At 37.9% G+C, this 24,417-nt stretch overlaps 1 protein-coding gene across 1 annotated transcript; it reads left to right on the forward strand.

Annotated features, from left to right (window-relative positions):
* The first annotated feature begins 5,050 nt into the window (after positions 1–5,050).
* LOC148028174 (uncharacterized) lies at positions 5,051–9,615 on the forward strand. Its single transcript, XM_087689867.1, has 3 exons — positions 5,051–5,961; positions 7,825–8,036; positions 8,153–9,615. Exons 1-3 carry the CDS (start codon positions 5,869–5,871, stop codon positions 8,898–8,900), a joined length of 1,053 nt encoding a protein of 350 aa, XP_087545993.1. The 5' UTR covers positions 5,051–5,868; the 3' UTR covers positions 8,901–9,615.
* The last annotated feature ends 14,802 nt before the right edge of the window (positions 9,616–24,417 follow it).

Consider the following 24,417-nt stretch of genomic DNA (forward strand, 5'->3'; position numbering starts at 1 on the left):
TTAAGTGAAATGTTTAAGGATTTCAATCATTTGGGTACCATATTTAAGAATTTCAAGAAAATGTCAAGGAGATTGCAAGGATTTGCTTGGCTGACAAAAAATGTCTTCCTTTAACATCTTAAATTGTACAAATACGTCTTTCTTTTGGTGCCTCCATGAATTTGCACCCCATAAATATTTTCTAAAAATAGAATTGAAAAATGAGATTAAACACATAAAATTTAGAAAATCCCATTTTTACTATAATGGTAGCTCTCCTTCTATTAGTTGATAGGATTTCTCTCTCTAAAACTCAAAGACCTAAACATGAGTCCAAGTTTCTCTTGATGGATGCTACACATGATCAAACAAATAACCAAAAGGAAAATGCCTCACACCTTAGACATAATACCCTCAAAGATTGCATGGATCTATTTTAAGGATGAAATAATAGAGACAAGTGAAAAGCTACTCCAGGGGATGAGGCATCATTGCATGTAGCCCATCTACAAAAGAAGGGAGCTTATAGAGGTTGAACCTAAAAATAGGGACTAAAGGCATCGTTGCATGTAGCCCATCTACAAAACAAGGGAACTTATAGAGGTTGAACCTAAAAATTGGGACTAAAGGCTTTGATAACAACTTCAAAAGTTGGGGTTTCTTGTGGGAAGTGCCTTGCAATAGGATAGTGAGAGTTGACTTGGAACATGTACTAAGCACTCTTGCCCTTCATCACATCATGTACTTGTTTCAAGTTATGTATGTATTGATCGTATGCTCTCATTTTTCTCTATTCGTTAGTATTATTCACCATTAATGTTTTTTATAATGCCTGTACTAAAAAATATGATGGAAGTTTTGGCAACTAAAGCTCGTTTATCATCTAAACTTGTCATGTTAGGTAAGATATACATATGTACATCTTAACACACAAGGTATATATACATACATTCAAGGCATATGTATGTATACATACAAGGTATATACACATACATACTCATGTAATCCCATGCTTATCGGATGTTAAATAACACATGAAATGCATGCTTCATGAGAATAATATATATGGAAGTCAATACGTTTTTTATTTATTATCCCTCTTTATATGGCAATGTAGGTGACTTTTGGCAATAAGACACCTTTAAAAACTTAGCTAATAGCCATATCAAAGGATAGATTGCAATTTTTTGTATAAAATATATCCAAATTTTTATATTTTGGATCTCTTTTAGCCTGTTTGTGAAATTTTACCCAAAGAAAATTCACTAGTCAATATAGTGTTGCAACTTGATCAAGTCTCAACCATGTAGGGGCTTTCTAGCCCAACTTTGCTAGCAATGTTGATGCAAGTGTACAACAATAGGTGCAATCGAAAAATGGATGCATTTAAATAAAAGATCTTATAAGGTATTTCCATGTTTATTTTTGTTGCATATTCAACCCTTCAACCAACCAGCTAGCATTGTGAGACTTTGGTTGCTCAAAGTGAGTGGGTTTTTCCTTGACTAATATACTATTTTGGTTATGCTTGGAGTTCTATTTCCTTTAAGACCAATGTGCATATGTTTGTATGCTTTTGTATATGTTTAATGGCATTAGGTCATTTGGTGAGATTGTGCCTTTTATATAGGGAGGAGTAGGCATTTTAACAATAGTTTTCCTTTAACAGTATATGTGTATTACCAATCTAGAACATTAAAAAAGTGTGGGTAACCTATGTATGGGTAATATATTGAAGACAAAATCACAACTATATTTAATTTATAAATTCCACTATCCTCTAATCCACATGTGAGAAATGAAAAGTCACAATGGGGTCCATGCAAAGGAAAGCGCTAATGGTTGGATGGGAGCTTTATCTTAGAATCTTTTAGTAAGCATACATGTCTTATATATGCATGGTTTTAGACACACAAGCAAAAATATAAAATAGGCACATGTGAATTTATGCAGCCGATACAAACATGTTTCATATGAACCTCTTTTGGGATGGAGAGGGTTTGAGTGTGTGACATTCTAGTTGGAGACATGTAAGTTCAAATACATTGTTCAAAAAATACATATCAAAAGCTATTCATTTGCATAAGCATGATTTTGTTGATGCTTTGGAGGGGTTGGTTACAAATGTTATTCTTTGGCATGTTGAATGTGAGAAGAAATTAACCATTACTTGAGGAGATATTTAAAAAAGATACTTCTAACACATGTTCCAAAGTATAGTATGAATATAAACAACTAATTGGTGATTTACCACACCACAACCTTTTTGGTATGTCATGAATATTGTGCTTTAATATCCCACAAGCTATAAAGAGATGTCAAGTTTGTTGCTTCTACTTCAGGTCATACACAAGCACATTTTATAAGGATCTCCTTCTTGGTTGCAACATCTACAAAGATAGGTGCTTGACTAACGCTCTACAAGGGTTGGTCGTAAGTTATTTTTGGTATGCTAAATGAGGAAAGAAATTGACCAATAAGGGATCATTACAAACACTATACTTTTGAGACATGTTACAAACACTATATTAACAACAAATGGGTGATTTACAACATTAGTCATAGATTTTATGTATTCATGCATGTGGATTGGTTGTGCAATTTAGTGTGGATATGGTCACATGACAACATTTTGAATCACAAATACATATCATATTTTGATGCATGAGATACTAAAAGTACCCATTCATATGACATTTGGAGACACACACACACGCACACGCGCACGTGCGCACGCACGCACACACACACACGCACACGCACATGCACGCGCGCGCGCGCGCACACACACACACACACACACACACACACACATCTTCCCTTCTCATGCAACAATTAGTGTATGGACATGTAATTAGCTAAGTTCTCAAAACTAATCAAATCCATCCTACATCTCACTTCTTTCACAATTGGTTCACTACCTTCTCCCTTATGTAATTTCAATACACCAAATCTCTCCTTTGAGTCTTGATTGTGAAGGGCATTGGAAACTCAATACATGCACGTATGCACTTGCTAAACTATCGACATGCTCACATTTACTCATGATTCTTTTTTCCATGGTTTTCTAATACATAATTGAAAATATTAATTTATGATTTAAAGGTTGCCACTTGGGTCTCATTTAAGGATCACAATCTTGGCATCCTCCTAGTGCGGAGTTATCTTGAAACATTTGATGCATTGTGACTTTCCATATCCAAGGTACCCACCACCATGAACATGTGTAATATCCTCATGGTGGTCTTACTACTAACCCTTTTTAACATTGTTCTTGTTGTGTCCATTGTGTACACACCTCCTACTACTATATAGGAATCATCATAGTAAGAATACAATGGAAATGAATGAGAAGGGGGTTGTCTGGAGGCTATTTAGGAGGGGGAAAAGAGGGTTAGGGTCTATCATGTGAGGGATTAGGTGTGTATGAGGTAATATTAACTGAATGGAGATTGAACCCTTGCACATCCAAATGAAGCAAGTTCTAAGTGAAGATTGAGCTATCACATTCATATAGAACAATTAGCTTTTGAATATGCATGTTGAAGTTGGTCACATTGAACATTGAAGTTAGTGACTTGAAAATTGAAGCCTATCCCTTCTATGCCTTGCCAAAAAGGTGATAACCAATGGCCCTACCACACATAGCCGATAGGTTCAGATATATTTCAAGCAACTAACCTACATGGCATGTGCACATTAGGCTCCTATTGGCTAGTGTTGGTGCAAAATTTTATTATCGATGTTTGGGCATGTTGCCAGCAAAATGACATGCTCAAAGGACTATATTTTTATGCACATATATTTTTGCTCCTCTTACTATTATTATCGGATGTTGTCGCTTCTAGTGTTCAATGTGTATAATTTAACATCCCCACTTCATATTGATGGTTCCAAGTTTCTATTTTCCATTATCTTTTTCTATATCTGTCAATTGTTGTAACTCTTTATGTTTTGTATATAATCCCTTCTCATGTCTTTAATTTTATTCCCACATGCTACTTTTATTCACATATTATTGCCTATGTGCAATTAGAAATATCAAATCATTGCTTATTAAAAACTATAAAAATGCTTATATATAGTAATACTATATATACTGTTTATTTATATATATTTATGGTTACATCTATATATGTTAACACACACACACACACAAAATTTGTGTATGTGTGTTGATTTTGTGGACATGTCTTATATATGTAATGACTATTATATGATCATATTAGTTATACGGGCATTACATATATTAATATATGATCTACATATATTAATACAACAAAAATTTATAGATATATCATTACTTTCTAAAAAATATAAACATCATGTATAAATAATTACATATGTAAAAGTTCACGTGTGTAGAATAATATGTATATATGTAAGTATTAATATCATGTAAATATGTGTTTATTAGTATTAATATTATCCAAACTTTTAGTCGAGTTGTTGACCACAACAACGACAATGGGGAGATATATAGTGAAAGGCAACTTGCCCATTTTAGATATTGATGATAATAATATTGTGTACACACACACACACACACACACACTCTCTCTCTCTCTCTCTCTCTCTCTCTCTCTCTCAACCCTCCTAGGACCCTCTATCTCTTTCAATGCTCTTCTTCTTCTTCTCAACCCTCTTGCTCCAACTCATCTCTCCCCTCTTCATGCAAGCACGTGGCAATATCAAAGACCTTCAGATATAGATAGAGAAGAGGCATTGCTTACCAACTTACTTATATCCAACTAATGAATTAGTGTTAATGTACGCAAACTCCATTCAACCCTTCTTAAACTTGGAAATCCAACAATTTGGCCATGTATTTTTAAAAATTTACATTACTTCAAGCATTTTTTGTACAAGAAGCTAGAAGCCTTGTAGGTCGAAGTTTAATAGATGTCCAAAGCTAATTGGTTTCCTTGCCTAAGAATGCAAGTTGTGAAGGGATAAAGTGGACTAGTGCTACAATGAAAGTTGTGATGATAATAACGTGCCTTGCATGCCAGCCTTTATATGATGATGATGCAAGGATGTATTATCCTCGCATGCAAACAACCTTTATATGATGACGATCATGCATATTAATCCAATGCCCTTCCTTCGTCAATGTACCGGCTTTCCTTTCTTGGCTTGCATGCTGGCTCATGTTAACGAGTCTTCCTTCCGGGGTGTTATCTGCCCTGCCGGTCGTCCTCCTCCATCGCCTTCGTGCAGGAAATCAGGCACGATATCTCTCGCAAGCCGTTCGCCATACGCTCAGTGGAAGGCACGCAACGACCAGAAGCAAAGTTAGGCCTGCATTGTCTTCATAAGCGGAAGCAGAAGTAGAAGAAGGGAGAGGAGGAGCTGCAAGAGGACGAAGTCAGTCCTGGATTATTAACGTAAGAAGCAGAAGAAGAGCAGGAGGAGGAAACCGGAGTGCAAATTCACTCCTGCAAGAAGAAGAAGAAAGAAGAAGGAGAGAAGAGGAACAAGAGGAACAAAATCGGTCCTCTATCATCCAGACTTTGTCCTCTGTTCCACCACCACCACCTCCTCCTCCTCCTCCCCCTCTTCGACTTCTTCTTCTTCTTCTGTCGATGATCGCTCTTGCATCATCAACATCGTAAGAAGAAGAAGAAGTGGCTGTAGAAGGATCAACAGCAGGACAGAGACGGTCCTGCATCGTCATCTTCATCATCTCGAGAAGAAGTCAGTCAGTCCATCATTACCATAAGAAGGAGGAGGAGGAGGGAGGGCAGGTGCAGGTCTACGACAAAATCGATCCTGCATCATCATCTCCGTAAGAACAGAAGCAAAGACCAGGAGGGAAACAGGAGGACGCAGAACACAGAGTGCGCCTTACCACCATATCCCTGTCAAAGTCACCAGCTTAACTTAGACATGGAATTGCGCACCTTCTTTCTCGTTACTGTCGGATTCTTAGGGTTTCTCTCAGCCACTCTTGGATTTATTGCAGAAAACAAGAAGATAATTGTGAGTCTTCTTTCTCTCTGTCTGCGCCTGGTGTCTAGTTTCTATATTTTCAGATTTGTCGTCAGCTTTTGTCGCATGTATGAATATCAATATAATGGCATATGATCATATGTACGGATATAAATATAATGGCATATGATCATAACATTGCCTCGATATAATGCTGCTTCCCTATTCCTAGGGGTTGGGAGCGATGCTCCCTGTGACTAAGCTATAGCTGGACTTTGTGTTCCTAATACCTATCATCTATGCATTAGGTTTGGATATATGCTCACAAGAAATTTGAGACTAGACAGAAGACTAGATCACATTTTTCTTTATTCCCGGTGGATGCGTTGCCTCATCACTGTCTAGCACTTCTAAGTTCTCTGATAAGGCAACACTGAATGAGGACTGAGGAATAGTGAGAGGCAAGATTGAGCTAAAGTTGGGACAGGACTGAGCGCTAGAGTACAGAATATCAGAAATTCATTCCTCCTGTAAGCAGCTGCAGGTTGTTGTCCTGTGGCACAGCCAGAGAGTGGTATTATGTACAAGTAAACACGCTGTATGTTTACATCACATTTTCCATTGACACGTTCAATTTATCTTTTCAGTGATCGATACATGAGAGACTGCTGAGACAGTTGGGACACTGAAAATATCAGACTTAAGAGGATGGTGGTGAGAGGTGGTTGTCGTAGTTTGGCTCCAAGTTTTGTCTTTATCTGTGCTGGGTTTGATTGCTTGATCGGGGTCCCAGAACTTGTCACGGCCAATGGTCCACAGGCCCTTTACAAGCCACAAACCAGTGATCAATTTCAACATGAATTGATTGAGGGTCAGAAGCCTACCATGGACTCTAATTTTAAGAGTGCTGCTGTTGCAAAATTGGTGGATTGATGTTAAGAGTGTTGCTGTTGCAAGATTGGTGGATTGATGTTGATTGGGAGATTGTCATAAATGAAGATAGGACAACAATAGGATAAGAGGAGTTGTGTGAGCTGGACGTATCAATCAAGGAGCAAGTTGTTTTTTAGTATAGCCTTTCATAGGGGAAGACCATTGGATGAATTAAAAGGGAAAGGGCGTTGAGCAAGGTAGGTGGGATGAACTTTGAAGTGAGAGAGGCAATGTTTGAAGCTTGTTGACAAGACAACGAATCTAAAAGCACTAGTGGAATGTAATAGTAGAAACCGAGCATAAGCCAACGGATGAGAAGGTGCACCAAACCCACTCCACCTTCCACCTCCTCTGTGTGCCTTCCAGAAATGAATATTTGTCCCTTATGAAATGGTGAGACTGAAGTACAGCTCTGTGAACAAAATGATCTTGCACTAGCCTCCCTAGACTGGAGCAAACAGCACCCACCCTGTTCTGTAAATTGAGCTTCAAGGTTGAAATGTCACAGAACAAGTTGTACTTGGATATCAGATTCAAGTTGGACCATAAATCAATGTTCATGAAAAACTGAGGTTTAGTGTCGGGCCAATGTTGTATTTGAAATAACACCTTGAAATATTTAGTAAAAAAGTTTTCACTAGGGTTATTTTGGGTATAATTTTGATGAAAAAGCCTGCAAATTGTAGGTAAAGACTTGCAGATTGTCAAAGTTGAAGGTGAAAAATGTTTTTCTTGAAACACTGTTATTAACTAAACGTTTTAGGAAAAGCATAAATTCAGAAGGAAGTCTAGGAAGTGAAGTTTTGTTGTGTTTCCCCTTTTGGGAAGCACAGCAGGTCCTTCTCTCTCTAGTCTAGTAAGAGGTCACATCTGACCCGAAAAACTGAGTTTGGCATGAATGTCATCATCTAGATCATGTAAGTAAACTTTTGCGTCAAATATGTTGGCACTTTTTATTTCTGACTAGCTACGCTGCTACAGGAAAGTAATGTAACTAGATTGACAAGCACAGAATGCTTGCATGGAAGGAGTCCATCAATGGCATTGGGATTAGTTGCAGCATTTTCTCTTCTGATAGCTCAGATAACATCAAATGCTCTGGGTGGCTGCATTTGCTGTGAGTCTGGACCTCATGATGCACCTCGAAGTAATACACGTCCTATTCTTGCTGTTGCTCTCCTGACTCTATCTTGGTAAAAAGTGCTCTTAGCACTTCGAACTTTTATAATTGCTCCTTTTTGGTGAAAAATATGTCACATATTAACTTGCTGTGATGAATGCTAAATTCTCTTTTTCATCTGCTGCACAGGGTAACCTTTTCCATAGCATTCTTATTACTGCTTGCTGGAGCCAGCATCAATGATAGGCGTGATGCATCTGCTGACAGTTTATCTACTGGCTGCTATATTTTGAAATCAGGTGTATTCACTGGAGCAGCCTTTGCTGCTCTGACAACAGCTGCTTTGGGTATTGCATACAATCTTCAAGTGATGTCAATTAGAAAGGCACCACCAATTTTTCTTGGCAGTGTTGGGGCGAACACCTCTGAAGAGAATGTAAATAGCAACAACATGCCACTGTCTCAAGAATATCCAATCGGAAAGCCTCTATTCTCAGCTAGTCAGCAGGTAGAGAGAAGTTCCAGTTTCAATACAGGGTCGCAAAACCAAAACAGAGCTGTATATTCTAGAACTTCAGTGAACAATGATAAGGACATTAGACATCTACAGATGGCAGACATGAACAATCCAGTAGACTCCAGCTTTGATGCACAAAGCTTCAAAGATACCAGAGGAAGTACTACCAGCTCAATTACTAAGAACCTCACAAGGGCTCAACTTCAGAATAAAGCCAATGCAGAAAATATCCACATGCCTCAAAACACAAGGCAATCTGCCTCTGCAGAGTACATGCCAGCAATGGGCAAAACAACTGCACCTCTGACCAGCATGCCCAACACCACAGCTATACATGCAGAATCACCTCAACCAGGTCCACAGCCAAGACAAGGGGTTGGTAGGGTCTGGGAGCAATCGAAATACTATAAGACACCTTAAAACATGATTGAGAAGTGTGTTGATAACCGTGCTGATTTGTGCCTCTGGAACTCCAAAATGTAGGAGTGTGTGATAGTATTTGTTCGATGCCCAGACACATCCTTTCTCAAAATGAACTCGAGTGGCTGGCATGAATCTCATAACTGCCTTCTGATGTTAAAACGTTGCCGATGGACACTCCCTGACCGTTGACCCAGAGGAACCCATGAAATCAGAGTTGCAAATCTACTTAGTCTCAGTGGTTCCCATTGATTAAATCACTTAACCGTGACAGTAATATCTGACTGGGTCCTTTTCCAGCTATACAGTGCATCTAACCTGCTATGCAATAATAAAACTTCCAACAAATGGGAACAATTTGCGTGCTTGATACCATCAGAAGAGTAGAGTACATGACAGTGCAATCATTTACGTGCAAAATTAGCCTTGTATCACCATTTGAATATATGATGACATATGGCATATAATTGATGCTAGAACTTGAAGGTGAGGGTAGCCTAATGCTTACCCATGTATAGTGTTCTTAATTGATTGAACATTGCCAGGCACGCTCTCACGTGACTCAGCACAATTCAGTCTGCTGCGTTTGATGGCAATAATGTTGAGCCTAGATGTCCAAATTGTCAAGGCATGGCAAGAGTAGGATTGTCAAATGACACTCAAATTAGGCCCAAACCTTGAACCAAGCCACCTCCCTCAATCTTCGGCTAAGACATGGGGATTGAGAACCTTTTGTCTCTCGCATGAATTGGCGCAATGGTAGTTTTTTGTGTATGTAGATTATACCTAAGTATTTATATTTCCTATGTATGTACCTAATCTTGTACCAGGAATGCTGTCAGGATTTGGAGAGTGTCCCAATTGATCCCGATCAAGTTTTCCTCGCAGTGATTCACTTCGATTTTGGCCAGTCAATTAAACTGAATGTCACGATGATTGTTGATGGACAGTGGAAAATCACCTCCATATGGGATCTCAGATTTCCAAGATGTCCAAACACATCATGAATGATTAAAAAACTCCATGTTGGTCAAGGGGCTTTCCATAGAGTACACCATATGCTCTTATTGTGAGAGGTTGATTGGCGTAGAGGTCGAATCTGCCTTCTCTGTTCAATTGGCCTAGGGATTGAAATGGCCTTCTCCATTGAAGAGAGATATGGGAGGTTTAGGGAATCTTAGATGTATATAAGACAAATCTCTTTTCAAATTAGGGATGCATTGTGCACTTTTTGAACTAGGTAATCAATTCCCTCGATTGAAATGTGTTTAGGGTTCGGTCATAGCAATGTCATTTGATGGTTGTGGCCCACTCAACTTAAGACTTTCTTGAAGTCTAGCATGGCTAATGGTGGGGACTACTATTTGAAGAGGATAGAAGGTTGTAGTGATGGTTTGCCCTTGAAGTTTGAAGATGGAATATTACTTGCCAAGAATGGAAGATAATTTGGAATTTCATTCATTTAGAAAGTCAATGCCCTGCTTTCCTTGCAAGACTTTTTTGAAGTCTATAGCCATTCCTAGTATAGGGTTATCCTTCATACTTTAAAGAGTATAAAAGGGTGAAGCAGCCAATTGTCCTTAAACTTGGAAGATTGAACATCAAATTTAAGGCTAAAAGATGCTTTGATCTTTAATTAACAAAGCAACATAGGCTTATATAGTAATATAGCTTATCATATGTGTGAGAGAGAAGAAGATTGCAAGAACCATTTACAAATGTTTATAGCTCAGCTTGTTTGAAGAAGTGGCAGGATAAATAGTTGACAATGTTGCATGCATGTGTACATAGGTGGTTACAATCGCAGAAATTGGTATTTTACATTGATTATATGTGAAACCATGTTAATGATATGGATCTTGAATACATTTATTGAAACAATACAATAGGACAATGTATTTGTACCACAAAGTGAAATCCTCGATGCACCTTGCATTTCACCTTTCTTCAAGGTTTTTGTGTAAGTTGATTAAGTTTCTCCATTCATAGCTAATAGAGTAGTTGTGTAGTATCCACAAGTAGTAGAGAATTGTGTAAACTAGTTGTGATATATTGAGGAATGGTAGATGAAGGAAGGTTTTTGTTATGTGTCCCCTCACAACAAGACTTGTCCCACCCGCTTCCCATCCCTCTCTCTTTTTAAATAGTGAGGTTGAAATAATGCTTTTGTGGATGAAGCATATAAATGCGCTTAGTGAGAGAGATTCAGCCACTGGAGAAAACCCATGGTTTAGGTATGAAGAGTACCTTGTCACTTGAAAGGGTATATTTGGTTTCTTCACAAAGGCCCAAGTATTCCACTAGATTAGTAACCCACATGGCTCCTTGAGCTTCAATAGTAGATAATGCCACACATTTCTATAAACAAGACATCTATGTGGCTCCTTGATCTGAAATCGTCAAAAGAAGGAGAGAAGACATCGTCTGATTTTTCTGTCAGAGAAGAGAAAGGAGTTTGGAAGCTTCCAAGAAGCTTCCAAAGCATCTCCTTTAGGAGATATTTCACTCGCAAGACCCGGCTTAATTTTTCCTTAATCCGTGACCACATCGATTCAAGTGCAAAGGCCATGAGGATTGGTGGAAAGCTGCTGGACAATTTGCAGAAAATTCTTGCGCATCTAATAGCTGTCCCCGCACACAAAGGCCACTAGATTTCCGCGAAAGATGGCACCCAAGAGGCACACAACTAGCAACTCTACAGGTGTTTCTACCCAAGGTGGAGTGGCTGCTAACGAGGTTTCGATTGTCAAGAATCAAGTCCATGATCCCACACTGCTTGTCGATGAACTCAATATGTTAAATGATTACGTAACCTCATATATGCAAAGTTCATGAAATACGTATCGAATAAATTCATAGGGAATTTTCGCATTAGACACTCTCATAAAAATTCTTTCATTGCATTATTTAAGAAGGTTCTCTTGAATTTAATAAAAAAAGTCTAGCGCATGAGTTTGAGTACTTTAATCACAAGGTGTTGGTAATTAGGGAGGTCTTTTTAACACTTACAATTTATTGATAATTGATTTTAGTAAGGTTAGTTTTGTATATATTAGAACCTCATAGCCATTTAAACTTAGATTACAAACTTATCACAACTAGAGGAATTAAGGTAAGGAGCTAATCATGATAAGATAGTAAAAAAAATCTAGTTATACAAAGAAGCTAATTACAAGGAGTTTGATTAAATGGTTGTTATTATAATCAAGGATCATAATCATCGCCTTTATATTGTCCCTTATTATGCAAGAGATTAGTTCCCTAAATCAAGATAACCCTCCCTTCCCCATGCATATTTGACTTGCATTCCATGCTTCTTATTCATGTTGGCCTTTTAGAATGGTGTGCTATATCATTTTCATATTCTTGCCACAAACAAATTCTTCACACAATGAGTTCACTTGTTTCATTTTCATCATATTATTCAATCAAGTTTTACATGAAATGTAAGCCTATACTTATCACATCTCATGAACGCAAATTCAAGTGGTTAAGTTTTGGGATGTTTGATGAGGATTATAATACCAAGGCCTAAGTTTGATAGGATACCTACTATTTCACGTGACAAGTAGACAAGTAAGTTTTCCAAGATATTTTTCATTTATCTAGTTTGAACTTTGAGCTTAGACTACATAGCAACATATATCCTACACATATCATCAATGAGAAATGACTCCCAACATTTTTAATAAGACATATCATTTCATAAATACTTGAATATTCTACTTGTTGATACCGGATCACTTGTGGATGTTATACCTCTTATGTGAGATGCATTTGGAGCTAATTTAGCTCAGCCATTGAACCTTGAAATCCCTATACTTTTTGTGGAACTTGGAGAGTTTGCGCAAAGAACAACTTGGACCAGGCATTTCTTTGGATGTTGTGGAGGTGATAGCTCTTTTTGTTTTATGACTCATTACCTTGGTAGAAGAATTAGGGAGGAATCTTAACTCTTTCAAACGTGACTCAAACTTGGTGTTATATGCACAATAGCATCCTTTTGCAACTCCATGAATTCCACACTCTACACACCTTAGGTCAGCTTTGTCTCTGTTATGCTGCTCCCTCTCGGGGTAGCGTGATGAGACATGGCCTGGGTGTCCACAGGTCCAACAGATGATTGGATCCTGCGTTTGCTCCTCTAGGCCTCTACCTCGTCCTCTCCCTAACGCCATCACTGGTACTAGTCAATAGTCCATGAGGACGGCGTTGCCCTCTTCGTCGTGAGGCTTTTGGATTTTCTTATTCAAAGTAACATTGAATTGTCATTTTTCCCATTTGCCAAAGGACATGTTCTATCCCAAATGAGATCTAGATTAAGTAATAAATTATTCCAAATATTTTTGTAAGGAGAACCATGAAGAGTTTAAAGATTTAACAAGCCCAATTGTGCAAGTGGAGTCACAGGATTTTGTTCACATATCCACTAGCAAGTCATCCATAGGGAAGACATCATTCACAAAGAAGTGTTGAAGGCATTTCTTGGAAAGTTTTATGGGCCAAATCTTGTGCGCTCTCTTTGCCTCAAGAAATGTAGGCTTATGTTGAAGTCTATTGCATTCATTATGTATGCTCTTGTGAAGTATCCAATTAGATCTGATGAGCAACAACTGGAGATAGTTAAATTCACAAGCTATTGTTTGATCAAGGAGATGGATGATAACAAGGATGGAGGACTAGGTTGATCCTCAAATGGAGACATCTATTATAGACAATCTAGATGTTGCTCACAACCCTCTCCAACATATCTTATGAAGTCATGAATATTGAAAAAAGGAGGAGGCCTACATGTTGAAGGGTCTTATGGATACATATTTCCATCCACCCACAAATTTATATTCTTCTTTCCTTCTAGTCATAACATGTAAGCCTTGTCCTTGTCCAACAATGGTCAATGATGTATAATTTTCCTATTAATCACATATGAACAACCAAATTTAGAGAATCTATTACTCTAAAACCTCTTTTAATTAGCAACTTAATCATTTGTGTCATTTTTAAAACATTTTTGGCCCTATTGGGCTCTTGTTCATCTCATAGAGAGAAAAATACATCATGTTCTTACTCAATACTTGTATAGTTACAAATTTTCCATACGAGAGAGAGAGAGAGAGAGAGAGAGAGAGAGAGAGAGAGAGAGAGAGAGAGAGAGAGAGAGAGAGAGATCTATATGGTTTTTGTCCAAATGGATCTGAGAATTTGTTAACCAGCATATTGCATGGAGACATTATAACATATTGCACATAGTGTATTATATTATTCTTAAAGAAGATTATATCCAAGATCACAAAATTTTACAAAAGAAAGAAAAATATCATAGATTAACAATACATAAATCAATTTTTTAAATGGTCTCTCATTTTTTATTGAAGTGCAAAGATATTTCTCAAAAATGCAAAGATTTGTTGAATAAATTTGAAATACATCATTTTTAACATTGCACAATTCACTTGATTAAATTGGAAGGGTACAACATAATGGCCACATTTGTATTCATGAGTTGGAGCATTATTGAAATATGATGGATTTAGGGTTGCACATATGCAAGTACATAGCTTGGAGAAAAAGAAGCTTGAGAGAGCACAATTCAGTGTATTAAAAGATATCGATGAAGAAGATTTACAAGACTAAGTGTATCCTAATGCAAGGCTTTAGGAGAAAACCCTCGTAAAGAGGGATAAAGTGCCCTGATGATTCTATGTGTTCACACATATCACTACTGAAATATGGCAACAAATCCCACTAGGAATGATGTGGTGAATAAGAGCTAGCGCACATGTATAGGAAAATGCCATGCCCATTAGACTAGATCAATTTGTGATGTGGAGTAAGCCCAATTTAAGCTTTGTGAAAAGATTCAAACTTCTCACATGGCAAAGCCTTTGTGAAAATATCTATAACATTGTCTTGTATTGGCATATAAGCCAAACTAATCTCTTCTATAGAGAGTCTCTTCCTAACATAAAGGTACACCTCAATGTGCTTAGTACATATATGGAACACTAGATTTTGTGCAACTTTCAATGCATTCTAACTATCAATAAATATTGTGGTGGAAATGACTATCTAATACCCAAGCCAACTGAGAGGAATTTGAGCCAAGCACACTCAATTGAAACTATGAATGCTACATTGTACTTAGCTTCACAACTAGAAGTAGTCATAGTAGGCTACTTCTTGCTCAACCATTATATACATGAGGTACCAAGCATGAAGCAAAAAAGACTTGTGGACATAGCACATATAATAATAACTAGCTTAGTCAAATCCAAAAAGGCATGTAATGTGGCAATAACGATCCTCCCTTGGGATAAAACAACCCAAGTTGTTGAGTACCACTCAAGTAGCAAAAGATCCACATCATTATCAACCAATGCTTAATGTCTAAGCTATGCAAAAACATGCTCATTATGAGACTAAAAATTGAATGTTAGGCCTTGTAATGCACACATAAATCAAGCATCCAATAGTTTGCTAATAGAGAAAGACATCAAATCAATCTCTTGCATTGTGAAGGCTCAACTTCAAACCTATCTCCATAGGAGTAGCACTAGGCATGTAGTCTTCAAGACCAAATCTTTGCAATAATGTCTCAACATACTTTATTTGAAATAAAGAAATACCTACATCACACTGCTTGACTTGAATGCCCAAATAATGATGCAGAAGACCCAAATCCAACATGTTGAAAGACTAAATTCAACTCAATCTTAAAATTAGCAATGCGTCTCTTAATAGGGCTGTTGATCAAAGTGTCATTGATATAAATCACAATGATTAGAGACACATTACCCTCATGTTTGATGTATAATGTGATCTCAATTGGACTATTATAAAAACCATGCATAAATTAAGTATCCATGTATTTTCTCATACAAAGCTTGAGATCCTTATTTTAGACAATGCAAAGTCTTTTCAATTTGTATACTTTGTTTTCTTGCCCTTTCTATACAAAACCACAAGACTGAAAAACAATCACCATTCAAAAATGCATTTTTGGCATCCAACTAATGTATATTCTAAGCATTATGAGCTCCTAATCCAAAAATGCTATGGATAGTTGTTATACTACAAGTGGGAGCAAAGGTCTCATCAAAATCAATGCCCTTCTACAAAGAATAACCCCTTGCAACAATAAGTCTAGCTTTTTAGGAGCAATAGTACCATCTAGATAACAATTTAATTTCTAAACCCACTTGGTGCTAATGGACTTCTTAGTAGGAGGCAAATCACATAAGGAGCATTTTTTATAATAGTCGCATAGTCACATTCCATAGTAGCCATCCAATTTTCTAAATTTTATGTCTCTTCTCAAAAGGCACAAGCTCATCCTCATCACACAAACTAGAAATAACCAACACATAACAATTTGATGCATAAGAGGCACTATAAGAGCCCAAATAAGAAAGGCCAAATGAGAATGCCTAGTCAATGGTGGATCTAACTTCTTATCATGCAATGTTTGCACTAGCCATTTGGGTATAATCCTAGACTGCTCAATCTCCATTCTCTCATTAAGAAGTACATAATTCACATATGCATTAGAAACAGACTAATTTGTGGTATCATGAGAAAGTTATGTAGGTTGAAAAACTACCTCATTTGGCACTACTTATGATTACACAAAACTGAAAAGAGGTAAAAAAAGTGACATATATATCCTATAAGCATATATCTTTCTCTTTTGTACATGAAAGTAAAGGTTGAATATCATCTTCCACAAACAGAACGTCATGGTTAACCAAGATAATACAACTTATAAGCTTTGCTTTTATTACTGTATCCAACAAAAGCGCATTTTACAACCTTGTCATCCAGACTTCTTGTGTTATTACATTGGTATCAAAGCATAAGCTAGGCAACCAAACATATGGCAATAAGCCATAGATGGATTTTTACTATACCATGCCTCATACGAAGTGATAGAATGAAAAGTCTTAGCAGACACCTGTTAAGTACATAGGTTGTATATTAAACAACTTTAGTTGAGAAATTGTGTCACAAATCTTGACTCTTAATCATGCATCATGCCATCTCTATGAGCAAGCTTCCTCTCAACTGCATCATTTTGTTATGGTGCATATTATAATGTGCACGTGTTTTATTCCACATTCAACTAGCTATGAATTAAATTCCTTAGATGCATATTCCTCCCCTCAATCTGAATGAAGTGTGCCCATTTTATGTCCTGAAAATTTTTTGCCATGCTAAAAAAAAACTTGAAGCACAAATACACTTTGAACTTAGCTTTTAAACCATATAGCCATGCATCCATGAAGTAGTCATCAATGATAGACAGTACAAGTAGTTACTAAAATAGGGTGTTTGCATGGGACCACAAATATCAATGTATACATATTGTAGTTTGCAAATAGCTATTATTAAACCATCTTTTGCAAATGTAGCACAAAGTACTTTATCCAATATGTAGCCTTCATAAATGTGTTTTCTAGGTGCCTCAATAATAGGCAACGAAGACATCATATCAATTTTTTCTAGGCGTAAGAAACCAAAAAAAAAAAAAGATGGCTGAAACATGCATTGTAAAGTTTTGCATCTAAAACTTCCTACGAAATTTTTTGTTAGTTATTCAGCTTATATAGCCCACAGTATAGTGAATTAGATAAATAAATTTATCACCACAAGAGAGATAATGAATTGTATATATATTATTAATAAACTTCATGATCAAGCCAATCTTGGCAAGCGCAAAAAATGATAGAAAATTCTACTAGATCTCTAGTACATACTAAGCATCTAAAAGTGTGAAAGTGTTATCTTGATAGCAATTATCACAAATTTCTCAACTTCTTTTACAATATAAGAGGAGTTATTTTCACATGTCATAACATTTCTCTTAAAGGGTGGATAAACTCAAGACAAGTCAATAGATTGCATAGAGAAGTAATATGCTTCATGACACCACTGTCAAAGTATCACACATCTGCATCCACAATAGATATGCATGAATCATGTAGTGAAGGTCATAATTGCATTGTGCATGAAATTTCCACTCTATATTTACCACAATATTTTGCAACTTTTGACTTAGAAAGTGAGATATCTGCAACAACCATTTTAGCCTCTTGTGACTTAGAGGAAGAGGTATCTATAAGAACCATACTAGCATATTTCTTATTGGCCTCTTTCACAATGTAGTTTAGGAGAGTCCTTAATGACATGATCTTTTGCCTTACAATACCTACAAAACATCTAAATCTCTTTTTTATTCTCATGTTTATCAGTGATCTTTGTGAATATCATTTACATATTTTTGTTTACTAGTAGAAAATGAAGCTTTTCATTTACCTTTTGGAAGAGCCACAAAAGCTTGGTTTGCAACATGCATAGTAAATCAAAAGCTTAGTCTAAAACATACATAATGTCACTGTTTTGCCTATATTTTACTTCTTTTGTAGACAAATGAAATCCAACTCATCAAATAACAAAGCATTCAAATTGTTTTTTATCATCAAATAAAGGGTAGATGTAAAAATTTAATAAGAATCAAGAAGGACATTAAGAACATTATGCACAAATGAGTTGTCTAGCAAAATCTCATTTGTAACAATCAACTTGTTCTTAAGATCTTTGATCTTTGTTAAAAAATGGTCCACGAAGTTTTCTTCCTCCACATGTTCACTCTCTAATTGCTCATATAGCTAAGTAACATAAGCATCATTTCTTCCTTGATATAAATGTGTAAGGATATCCTAAGCATCCTTTGTTTTCTTGTATAACTGAATATGTGGGATTGATTCGAGAAAATCACAAAAAAATATTTGTCTAACACTTTGTTGATTTTTTGTACATTTAGAGGTTTGAAATAAAGAAGAGGGTGGAAACAACCTCTTGGAAAATCCAAGAAATCATTGGATGGAAATATTTCATGGACCCGTTTACCAAGGGGGGGTGAAGAGTAAAGATCAATGGAGGAAGGTGAAGGGAAAATGTGTAATGTGAAAAGAAAATACATGAAATGGATTTGGAGCCATCCAAAGGGCATGTGAGGCTCATAATATCATGGCTTTGGAGCCTTATGATAATTCAAACAAATGGGACCCTTCTTGGAAGCATTAGTGGAAGAAACATCAGACACATGATTTTGTAAGATTTTTAAAAAATACTTTCACTCTGATCCAAAAAAACTTTTCAACATGAAAGTTATATCACGTGAGCTGAAGTTTTGGATGGTATTTTTTTATACTTTTTTGGAGATAGGAGTCGAGAGATATGGCCAAAATGGTGGACACCAACTGCGGTGGAGACCACCTCCCAATTTTATACACACCACACTTTCTTCCCCACACTTAAGACTTCCATAAAACATCATTCATTAGACTCCCAACCCTTTCCCCTCTCTTCTCCTCTCTCTCAAGCTAATAAACCATTAGAATTTCCCTCTTGAATCAACCTCAAATCATCCTTAATTATAGTAGTAATGTATGAATTCTCACTACTCTCTCTCCATTATTGCTAGATATGATCTTATTTTATGAAGATTCTCTATATTTTTTTATAGGAGAACTCTTGGACTCAAGCTATGGGGGGGAGAATGGAGACAACTCACCTATGATGGAACTTGATTAAGTACAAAATTGGTCAACAAAACATCTAGATGGAGCTTCCACATTGGTGGAACTGCCTTAATGCAGCTTTGGTGGTGTTAATTCCTATTCTATCTTAACCTCCTTCCTAAACACCCTCAAGGCCTATATAAAGAGGCATTCTCCTTTGTAATTTGCAAGAGAGAGCCAAGAGGCCTTCTTCAGCCCTATTGAGCCTTCCCCATTCTCTCTCATGAGCTTATGCAGTTCATTCCCTTACTATAGCTTATGTATGCTCTATAGTGTAATAAGCCCATGCTATTGGTGTCCATATTGTGTATATTGGTTATGTCTTGAGGGTTCTCCATCTCTTTTGCCTTCTTAAGTTTTATTGATTCATCTATTTTTTGTAGTTCTCTCTCACTCTCTCTCACACTCACTCACTCACTCACTCACTCTCTCTCACTCTCTCTCTCTCTCTCTCTCTCTCTCTCTCTGTTTTCCTCTCTTCTCCCTCATAAGCTCCTCTCCCTCTTGCATAGCATCCTAGTCCGCTCTTTCATGACTAGGTGGTTCCCTTACCTCATTTAGTTTGTGACAGAAGGGAGTTTGGCATAGTATAGAGGCTGCCATACCGAATTTCCTTCGTCATAAATTGGTGCCCCCACTGAGGAAATTCTCATCCACAATTCTCTATCTCCTTATGCACGACGATACAATACATAGTGGTGCATCCTCTACAACAAGTGCTCTAAGTGGCTCTTCTCCAACACCTTCACCAACTCTTTTTGAAGTTGGTCAAAGTCCACGACTCCCACAATGGTCTCCCAAGGAAGCCCAAGAAAGGAAGTATGCCTATCCGATGATGGCACGTATGCGGGTAAAAGGTGTTCACCTTAGAAATTCCATTATCTCACAATGGAAAAAATCATGTTGCCATCAATTGCTAGGTTCTCATAATTGTGGTGAGTGTTTTGCAAACAAAGTGAAGGCCCTTTCGGGAGGTCCTCGTCTCCAAATCATCAAATCCCTCTCTCTCTCTAGCCTAATCCACATCAAAGGAGGACAACTATGCATGAACGGTGTGGAGTTTTGTAGAGGTGCAAAGTATGGAGACTATCTTCAACTGCTGCTAGCTCGAAGGTTGGGTGTGGTTGAAAAGGTGACCATCACACCTTATGAAATATATGTTGCCAAGGATGGATACGCTAAGGCAAGAATAATCACTGGTGAGCAAATTTTCTGTATAGCAAAGTTGGTGGGTTCTAGAAAGAAACACTCTGGGGAAAATCCTTTATAATTCAAGAAAGTGCATTCCCTCTACTCCCTTAAGTAGTCTCCACTTATGAATAATAATAATGGCCCGAATTTCTACACCTTCTACTTTGTACAAAATATGCGAGTTAATGTATGCATCAGTAGGAATATTTTCTTCCAGCAGCATCTTGTCATGTACTTTGAGGCTGAAAGACTAAGGGAGATTCTTGTATCACCAGAACCTATAATATTCCCAATGCTAGACTACAATACATCCTTCAATGTACATGTCTTTATTTTATTACAATAGTTTCTCATGAATCATCACGAGTTGTATGGACCAATCCGACCTCTTACTATGCAAACTGTGCATATTGTAGCCAGCACAAAGCTTAGATTCCAAGGCATTATTAGAAGCATACTGGGGCCTAGACTTCTTGCTGAAATCAATGCATCTGTGAACCCATTCATCCTTTCCCTCATAAAATACAACTTAAGTCTAAACATGTTCATCTTTGTACTCTACTAAGGCAACATGACGTTTCCAAGCTTCTTTGGGCGCAATGGAAAAAATGTAATGGATTTTTTGGACAACCTTGCGATGGCCTTTCTTGTCTCTAGGAGGGATGGTGAAGCATTAAAGTTGAGGGCTTTTCCTTTGGTGCTCAAGGAAGAAGCTAGAATGTGGTTCCAAACTCTAAATCTAGCCCAAAGAGCTAAATGGGAGGGATTAAAGGCAGCTTTCTTGCAGAGATTTCAACAAACTAACTCAGCTGAAGAGTTATGGCAACGGCTTTTGGCCCTCCATCAAAGTGATCCTTGTGGTTATGCAACTTATGAGGAAGGGTTTTTGAAGCTTTGGAGGTAGTGGTCAGACTCGGTGAATCCTAGTGAGAGAGCTCCAAACTTCCTTCAAAAGGATCAATTTATTTCAGGTTTGTACCTCTTGCTCAGGGAGAAGGTAAATGTGAAATTTCCAAACACTTTTGAAGATGCTTTGAGAATCACTAGGAAAAAGAATCGAAAGATTCTCTACCAAGCCCAAGCTAGCCAAGCAGTTTTGGGAAACAACATCACAACTATGGAGGCCTCTCAAGTTCTCCCAAATGTATCTAATGCACCAGGCCTTGTTAGAGGTCAAGAAGACATGATCCAACAAATAAAAAATCTTACTAATCAAGTAGAGGGTTTGAGAGTGAATCTTATGCAAGGTGCAAGAAGACCTATCGAGGGGAATGGTGGAAATCGACCACAAATGCAGTGACAAGCAAGGGAGATGTTGTGTTACAATTGTGGAGAAAATGGACATGGCATATACAATTGTCACCACCCTAGAAGATATGATCACCCTGCCAGAGGTCCTCGACAACAAGTAAGCCCTCCTCGTGCTAGGACTCAAGAGCAAGAGCAGTCATGACCTGCAATTTTACAACCACCTTATGTTCAAGCTGAAACCCCTGCTATTCAATCAAATGTTAATGTCATAAAAATAGAGGAGGTGGTCAGGGATAGAAGGCTTCAAGAAGAAATAGCGAGAGGTAAGATGAAGGTATATGTAGTAGAGACCATGCCTATCAAGCAGGTACGTGTCCAAACTGAGGCAAGCAAGGAAGCAATCGATGAGGCAAGTACATCACGGGCACCTAGAGGAGGTGGTCAGGGATAGAAGGCTCCAAGAAGAAATAGCGAGAGGTAAGATGAAGGTAGATGTAGTAGAGACCATGCCTATCAAGCGGGTACGTGTCCAAACTGAGGCAAGCAAGGAAGCAATCAATGAGGCAAGTACATCACGGGCACCTAGAGATGAAGGGAAGAAGAGAAAGACTCAAACTAGGTCTAAAATTGATATCTCCGACTTTCCTTTGGGTTCTCGGACACAACCTTATGATCTGATAGTAGATGTGAGCTCTCAAGGGCCAAAAATTACTTGGCCGCAACTACTTCATGCCTCTCCAAATCTATGACGACAATGGTAAAAAATGGTAAGGACAAGGGCAAGGCAAGGTAAAATGGTTAGTGCAATCAAGGTATATGGCCTCAAAGATATAGTGCCTTTAGTGGAGGCTCAAATCAAAGGTCAACGGATTCAAAAAATATACATTGATAGTGGAGCAGAGTTTTGTGTCATGATAGAAAAGCTTATGCATCAGTTAGGCTTAGAAGTAATGAAATCCTCAACCTTTAGGGCAAAGATGGCCAACAATGATGCGGTCACATGTGTGGGTGTAGTGAAAGCTTTGAGGGTTTTTGTTTTTGGAATCACTGCAGCAGTGGATGTTTATGTGATGCCAGTAAAGGAAGAAGGATATCCCCTCATCCTAGGGAGACCTTGGCTTATGGGCATCAGAGCTAGGCAAGTTTGGGCAACAAGGGATCTAGAGTTGAGGCCACGTAAGGTGGGTGGCCACGATCAAAAGGTGGTTTACAACTTGAAGAGTGGGCGCCAAGAGAACCTTGAACTAGAAACGTCTACCGATGAGTGGAGCTCAAGTGGATGTTCCTCATCGCTAGAAGAGGAAGAGAGTTCAAGTGGAGAGAGTAATAGCACTCTCAAAGTTATGGGCGTCACCTTAAAGGAACCTACCTCATCAGAATACAACCCAAGAATCCAAGGAGAAGATGTGTGGGATGCTAGCCTAGAGAAGATGATATCCAGGGATATAAAGGATGAAGAAAGGGAGGTTTATGTGAATGTTCTCAAGAAGCATGCATCATTGTTTATTTCTGATTATACTCACATTATAGGTGTTGCTGCAATGAAGCATCACATCCAACTCAAAGAAGGAAGAAAACCTGTAGTACAAAGATTGAGAAGACTGGGAGTTGTGCAACAGGATGCACTGTTGACGGAGGTGAAGAGACTCTCGAATGCAGGATTCATATACCCAGTGGGGAGATTTAGAATGGGTCTCCCCAGTAGTAGTGAGGCCAAAGAAAAATGGTAAGTGGCGAGTATGCATAGATTACAAGCCACTAAATGCTACAACAAAGAGGGACCACTTCCCTCTCCCATTTCAGGGTGAAATCTTGAATGAAGTAGCGAAACATGAGTGCTATACAGTGTGTGATGGCTACTCTACTACTTCCACATTCGCATTGCAGAGGAGGATCAAAAGAAGACCACTTTCATCACACCATGGGGTTTTTTTGCCTTTCGGGTCATGCCCTTTGGTCTCACAAATGCCCCAGCAACCTTTCAATGATTCATGAATATGGTCTTCCAACCTTACTTTGGTAAGTCCATAAGGGTTTTCATAGATGACTTTTGTATTTACAGCTCAAGGAACATACATCTACGCAAGGTTGATAAAGGATTTACTCGCTTGGCTAGGTCGGGTGGAAAACTAAATAAGGATAAATGTCACATTAGGGAAAGCAAGTTACACTACTAGGGCATGTAGTGTCAATTGAAGGAATTGAGGTAGATTCAAAAAAGATAGAAACATTGCTAGCTCTACCTTCCCCAACCTCCATCAAACAATTAGTCTCCTTCTTACAAAAGTTAAGATATTTGGGTAGATTTATACACTTACTCTCTCAGGCCATATATCCCCTGCAGCAAAACTGACATGCCAAGAAACACTTGTATGGAGTGAACAAAGTGAAGGACATTTTAAGGAGATAAAGAAAATGTAGGGTCACTTTCTATAATCCTCCAGCCTTGTTGGGAAGAAACATTCTTTGTAAACCCTAGTGTGGGAGAAGAGGCC

The sequence above is a fragment of the Lygodium microphyllum genome, chromosome 12 (genome assembly GCF_053477565.2).
Source record: "Lygodium microphyllum isolate KBCC chromosome 12, Lygodium_microphyllum_v1.1.10, whole genome shotgun sequence".
NCBI classification, from domain to species: Eukaryota; Viridiplantae; Streptophyta; class Polypodiopsida; order Schizaeales; family Lygodiaceae; genus Lygodium; species Lygodium microphyllum.